This window comes from Stigmatopora argus, chromosome 11 (genome assembly GCF_051989625.1).
Source record: "Stigmatopora argus isolate UIUO_Sarg chromosome 11, RoL_Sarg_1.0, whole genome shotgun sequence".
NCBI lineage: Eukaryota > Metazoa > Chordata > Actinopteri > Syngnathiformes > Syngnathidae > Stigmatopora > Stigmatopora argus.
The window spans coordinates 16,436,376-16,442,894 of record NC_135397.1 but is presented as its reverse complement, the minus strand read 5'-3'; the positions used below and the strand labels follow the sequence as shown (position 1 = coordinate 16,442,894).

The window sequence follows — 6,519 nt, the reverse complement described above, 5'->3', positions numbered from 1 at the left end:
GTAGTGGTTTACTCGCCTGACTTCGGTGCGCCCTCGCACTCAATCATATCACCACCAGCGGGAATCGAGTGTTGCGAGCAGTAATATAAAGTAGTTTAGATGAATTGTAATGGGACATTTGCATTTACTTTTTAATCCCAGAATGTAAAATTTGATCAAACTTTTCAATATTTAATGACACTGAAAACGAACGTATTTTCATATTTAAGAGTGGTGACAATTCAGCACGATACAGTTGGACGCGAACGCAACACGATTTGGGGAAGACTGCTAACGCAGTGACAATGGCAAAAGCTCGTCTCTACAAATCGACAACGAAGGCAAAAATACTAAACTAATTTATAGGTAAGTGACTGGACCAGATCTTTGTTCGTCTTCAGCCAGGAGGTTTGTTTAAACAAATTTATCATTTTGGTGACGGATTTATGCAACCGGTGTCTGGGGGACACAACAATCCTCATACGTATGTATAATCAGGCCTCATAGTATTGCAGATAATAATACGTCAGAAAGGCATGTTTATTTCAACAGCTCAGTTTTTCGTGTATTTTTTTATATACGTCTACTCAGTTTGACACAGCCAAAATGTTGAGTTTTCATTCCTTAGAGCAGACGTCTCGTGGGCCGCTGTGGGTGCGGATTTTTGTTCCACACAAACAGTTTAACCAATGAGGTTTCTGCTGAAAAAAGAAGCACCTGGCTGCAATCCACTGATTGCACTTCTAGGATACCAGATTGGTGGAAAGGTTTCCTCTTATAGGTTGGAAGTTGGAACGACAACCCGCACCCACTGCGGCCCTTTCTGGGATAGTTTGGGGGCCACTACCTTAGAGTCTAAGGCTTAGACTCTAAGGCAGTGGCCCCCAAACTATCCCAGAAAGGGCTGCAGTGGGTGCGGGTTTTCGAACCGATTCCGCCGAGGGCAGCAGTGGGTCCTGGTCTTTGTTCCAACCGATCCAGTGCTGACATTTTAACCAAGCAGGTGTCTTCTAAAATAAGTAGCACCTGACTTTAATTTACTGATTACACTTTCAAAAGGTATCCTCTTGTTGAGTTGGAATGAAAACATGCACCCACTGCGGCCCTTTGAGGACCGGTTGGACACCCCTGGTCTAAGGCTTAGACTCTAAGTCAGGGGTGCCCAAGTCCATTCCTCGAGAGACCCTATCTAGTCTGTTTTCCATATCTTCCTCCTCTACCACAGCTAAATCAAATTATCAACTCATCAGCAAACTGTCCAGAAGCTTGATACCGATCCAGATTATTTGATTCAGGTGTGTTGGTGGAGGGAGGACGGTACTTGGCCACCCCTGCTCTAAGAGATTTTTTGGGCCCCGGCACACTATTTGCATTGAAAAAATCTCATCAAGGGACACCACCATGTGATTTTTTTAAAATTTAAAACTATATTAGCCTATATTAACAATAGTCACACTGACCTAATGTCACCCAAAGTTGATGTCTGTGGACCCTGAACAACTTCCTGTTCGATTGATGTAAAAATAAATTATGTAATGTTTTTAATCGCATAATTTTATGACTTCTCTCCAAATATCACTTAAAGCTCCTAATATTTTAAAAAATGCGCTCATCTGACTTTACTTTGGCAAAAGTTGATGCCCTAGAAACCAAACAACTTCCGGTCCATGTTAGAGAAAACTAAGCAACAAAATGACCGCTTTACAATTTGAATCTTGTAATAGTATAATCTGTAATTTAACATTCATCATATATATATTTTAACCTTGTAATAGTTCAATTTTAATCTCGTTTTATTCATATAAATTTTTCTCTGTGAATATTACATTGTATGACTTGCAATTTCCCGCGGCACACCTGACCATTGCTTATGGCACACCAGTGTGCCGCGGCACAGTGGTTGGGAAACACTGTGTTAGAGTACATGTCTTTGGGATGCGGGAGGGAACAGTAAAACCCGAAGAAAACCCACACGAGTCCAAGGAGAACATGCTAACTCCAAACAGAATGGACGGACCCTTGGGATTGAAACCTCGATTTTTATATACAGATACTAACTATATCAGATTTTGATACTGGGGTCAAGCCCGTGGACGTTCGTGTTTTCGTGGTCAAATGAGCGTACTCTAAGCATTGCGGGAAAGCCACTTTAAACATCCCAGGCGAGTGACAAGGAAGTTGACTTCCGTGTGGTCGTAGCACCTTTAACTAAGATTATTTCATAAATTGTGGCCATGGTTGCTTAATAATAGCAGAAGACCTCTCTCACTTCTCACCTTACTCTCTCAAAATTATCAACGGAAGATTATACTGCGGTCAAGCCATCGGACGTTTGTGTTTTTGTGGTCAAATGAGCAGACGCTAAAAATGTCCTATTGCAGATTTGTGTCTTATTACTGAATACGACTTTCATCCAGACTGCATGGCATCTTTCCATATAATCTTTTTCATTACTGTTTAAATATTAATGATGTATTTTGCTTGTGTTTTCTGTATAATATAGTTTAATGATGTATGTTGACTCTAGTTTCATTATACTGTAATCCTTCTTCACTTTGCGGCCTCACTACATCGCAGATTTTTTTCTGAGGTGTATAATAAAAAGTTCATTAAAAATGTCTAAATTTATGCTGAAACATCTCTCAGTGCCGAAGAAAGAATTTGCAATATAGGAGAATGGGGACGCCAAATAGACAGTGACTATATGCATTAGTCTTGCCATTTCCTGTTACGTTGCGAGTGAATTTTGCAACGCGGACCTGTGGAAAAAGACTTTTTGTCGCCGTTGAAAATGCCTCCTAAATATTGACGTTCCTCGATATGCTAAATCCATAGCACGCCATTGCGGCTTAAATGGCATTCTTTTGTATGTAATTCAGCTGACGGGAATCATGTTAATGGGGTCCGCTGTGCGGTTAAAAGTGGGACACAGCAAGTGAACGCATTTCCCCTTTGGTGATGCACGCATGTTGTGGCGATCTGTATGCTGGGAATAAATATAAATAAATTATCGTGAGGTGAAGATGTCCGAGATGTAGCGGCTTGTCTCTCCTCCCAGGTTGCCGTGCTGCACGTTGCAGCGACTGTTCTTCTTGATGAGCGCGGCTGCTTTCTCTTGGCCACTGGCGCGCCGCTGTTCACCGCCTGGAGCTCGCGTCTTCCGAGGTGTGGAATTGCAAATTCTCATGTGGACTAAGAGATCCCGCCTCCATCTCCGAGGAATAAAACAATGAACCAGCATTTTGATGGGTTTATGCCGTAGATACGGCCTTGAAGCTGGCATGACGATAGGACGTCAACACACTGCATGGAGCCACTTGGAAGGAGACTGATGATAACGTGGTCCCAGCCATTGAATTTGGCAATCGTCTTAACAATGTCAAGACAATAACAACTGCAATTTTTTTTACCATTTAAATCAAGCGGAGAGGAACTATTTTTATTGTAAGTACAGTACTTTTTTAATTTATAGATTATATTTAGATATTAATACATTATAGTCTTTTCATATGCCTGTAACTGTGATATTTAATAAATGTTCTTGATAGTTGTACTTGTGAACTTGTATTTTAGTATGGGCGCAAAAACATGGAGTATGGTATGTAGTAATGGGGTGCCCCTACTTCGCGGTTTTTCGATTATCGTGGTCATGTCTGGTCTAAATTATCCGCGAAAAACAAGGGATCAGTGTACTTGTTCCTTGCATCTAAGACATGTAAATCAGCGAACAAAGGTGAATTTCGCCCCATCCGTGGTAGGCAAATTAAGGGATGTCGACAAAAGTCTCGTCAAATATAAAACAAGCGGTTATCATAGTTTTGAAACCTCATCTGCCACTTCTGCCGAAAATATTTGTGCGTCACTGTATGCCGCTATGTGATTGCGGTAAGTTAAAAAAAAGAAAAAAGAAAAAATATATATATATATATATATATATATATATATATATATATATATATATATATATATATATATATATATATATATATATATATATATATATATATATATATATATATATTATATATATATATATTATATATATATATATATATATATATATATATATATATATATATATTATATATATATATATAAATATATTATATATATATATAAATATATGAATAAAGAATGTCCGGTCAGAAATGGAAGAGAGACAACATCATATAACAAGCCCCCCCACTGCCCCACTCCCCTCCCAATGTAGCAATGTAGCTTATAAATGCCTAGATGAAATACCGTCTGGTTCAATAGAAGGTAGGGTGGACTGCCCACCTCTTGGTGTGGGCAGTCACCCTGCTGGGAACTCCCTGGAATCCCACACTGGCCCCTGGGGTGTCTTACTATCTTGTAAAGTCAGATAGCACATCAATGTGAATAGTTTTAAACTTATTTAAAGAGATAACTATAGAAGTAACCGGGTAAGATAAAAATGTTATATTCATGTATTTACCAGGATCTTCATCAATGACATTTCATCCAATGGACACCACTCAATGCAGCCATTTATGGAAGATGCTGGTTCCAGATACATCTAATCAACACGGCACAAGACTGACCCTTGCAGAAGACTTTGCAAGTAACAAAAGAGAACTAAAATGGGAGAAAGAACAGCCCCCTAAAACTGTTACCATGGCGCCCACTTCTAGGTTCCTGACCAAAAGACAGTATGTGATGAGAAAGCCTATTTTCCCTATTGAACAGCCATCTATTTTAAAGAAGACTCTTCATCAACAGTGGGCAAGTACCTTATTTATGTTATGATTCTCCATATATGATTTTTAGGTACAGTGACATCATATATCCAATAACTAACCACACCAAACAAGAGCATGTTTTCTCATATTTCTGGTCTACATTCTTGTTTTCTATTGCATGTTTTTCTGAGACTATTGCCTGAATCTTTATACCATTTATTGGCATGTTAATAATAAGTCAATTTATTAATTAAAATCTATTTTTTTAATGTTAGGTTGTTGGCAATCATTGGAAAATGTCCCTGTAAAAAACACGCACCCCCAAAAAAGTAGTGGTTAATGGGTGGGATTGTGTAATGACTGTAAGTGACACCTTTTATTTATTTTACTTCATGCTGTCTGCTGCCAACATCTTTGGACACAGTAAGCATGCTGACCTTTCCTTGTCTCCCACTATTGTCACGGTGAAACAAGCGCTTGATAATTTATTCTTTGTCATATTTCCTAGTCTTAGATTTTTTGAGCCTTCACGTTTATCATTGTCTGCACCTTTCTTTTCCCCCTACCATACATTTTTCATTTTCTCTCTTGGTGTTTTTTTTCAATGCAGCTCACCTTCCACTAAGTACAATTGTAATGAATGTGCCATGCAAGAAAATATTCTGATGCCTAGCTCTAGTCGAGATCAATTCATTCATTGTATGCTTACCATTCTGTGATCACAAAACTTTGGACCCCTGAAATGTGATTTTCTTTTCTATTTTTTACAGGAGATGGATGCCAGTGTCAGCAACGTAAATGAAAGTCAGCATCCCACTAACAATTCGCTGACAATGTTAGACAAAAATCCAGTGAGCTACAACTTGACTCCTAATGATACAGCATCTTTACATGTGTGTGGTTCACCACTGTGTTCTATGGACATGACCAGTGGGCTACAAGATGAAGAACATTTGTTTAGACCTACTTTGACCAGAAGAAAATTGGTTCAATATGACCCCTACAGCTCCATTGTGGAGTTCCAGGAAAAAGACCTTTCTGTAAGGCCTCAGCTAACATCGACTATTCTATATTCTAACAGTACTCCAAAAATCGGGCAACAAGATGTGAAAAACAAACAAATTTGCTCTTTAGCTAGGCAGTCAAGAAGAAGAAATATGTCATACTATGAAGCAAACTACTGGGAATGTGTCATTCCGAAGACTTTGCGCAAATCCACAAATGGGCAGAATGCAGCCTTGGATCCAAACAGAGAATACCAAGATTTGCTCGACTACACTTATCCTCTAAGAGCAGAGCACATAGACAATGAGTGGGACAGTATAGGAGACTCTTGCCAACAACAAGGCCTCAACACACAGGATTCTGGTATTGAACTAGATAGCCTTTGTACTATCATCCCGAATGGGTTAGACTCAAACCTAGGCAACAGAATAGAGTCTAAAGCATTGAACGATGTGGATCCAAAAAGCAATTCCACCGATCGGATCGCTTCTCTTCTTTTCTTCAAGACAAAGTCTAATGATTTGTTATTGGACTATGTAGACTTTATTGACAATGATGTTGTGAGTTGCCCCCATGATATTCAGAGCCATCATCAAAGTGAACAACTCTCCTCAGTCTCTTTAATCTCTAGAACAAGTCTTATTTCTCAGTCCCAATATGTGGACATTGACAAGGAATTCTGGGCACTACCTGACCACCTCGAGGAGGGGCAACTCCTTACCAGACAGGTCAGTGTTGTATAACTTGCATTTACGTTAAACATTGCTTTATGCCTCTTGGGTAAGGACCAAGTTTCACCACTTATAGTACTGATTTTTATGGATGGATGGATTAT

At 39.2% G+C, this 6,519-nt stretch overlaps 1 protein-coding gene across 9 annotated transcripts in view; it reads left to right on the top strand.

Moving 5' to 3' along the window:
* Window positions 1–6,519, top strand: part of cep68 (centrosomal protein 68) — a 15,728-nt gene continuing 9,209 nt past the window's right edge. The window contains exons 1-7 of one of the 9 annotated variants that reach the window (XM_077614193.1): window positions 2–345; window positions 3,038–3,144; window positions 3,242–3,423; window positions 4,439–4,557; window positions 4,632–4,722; window positions 4,955–5,041; window positions 5,450–6,412. In XM_077614193.1, coding sequence (XP_077470319.1) covers window positions 5,036–5,041; window positions 5,450–6,412 — 969 coding nt within the window. In that variant the 5' untranslated portion in view covers window positions 2–345; window positions 3,038–3,144; window positions 3,242–3,423; ... (1 more) ...; window positions 4,632–4,722; window positions 4,955–5,035. Of the gene's footprint in view, window positions 346–3,037; window positions 3,145–3,241; window positions 3,424–4,438; window positions 4,723–4,954; window positions 5,103–5,449; window positions 6,413–6,519 lie in introns of all 9 variants that reach the window. The other 8 variants (XM_077614192.1, XM_077614194.1, XM_077614188.1 and 5 more) reach the window with 8 other exon arrangements.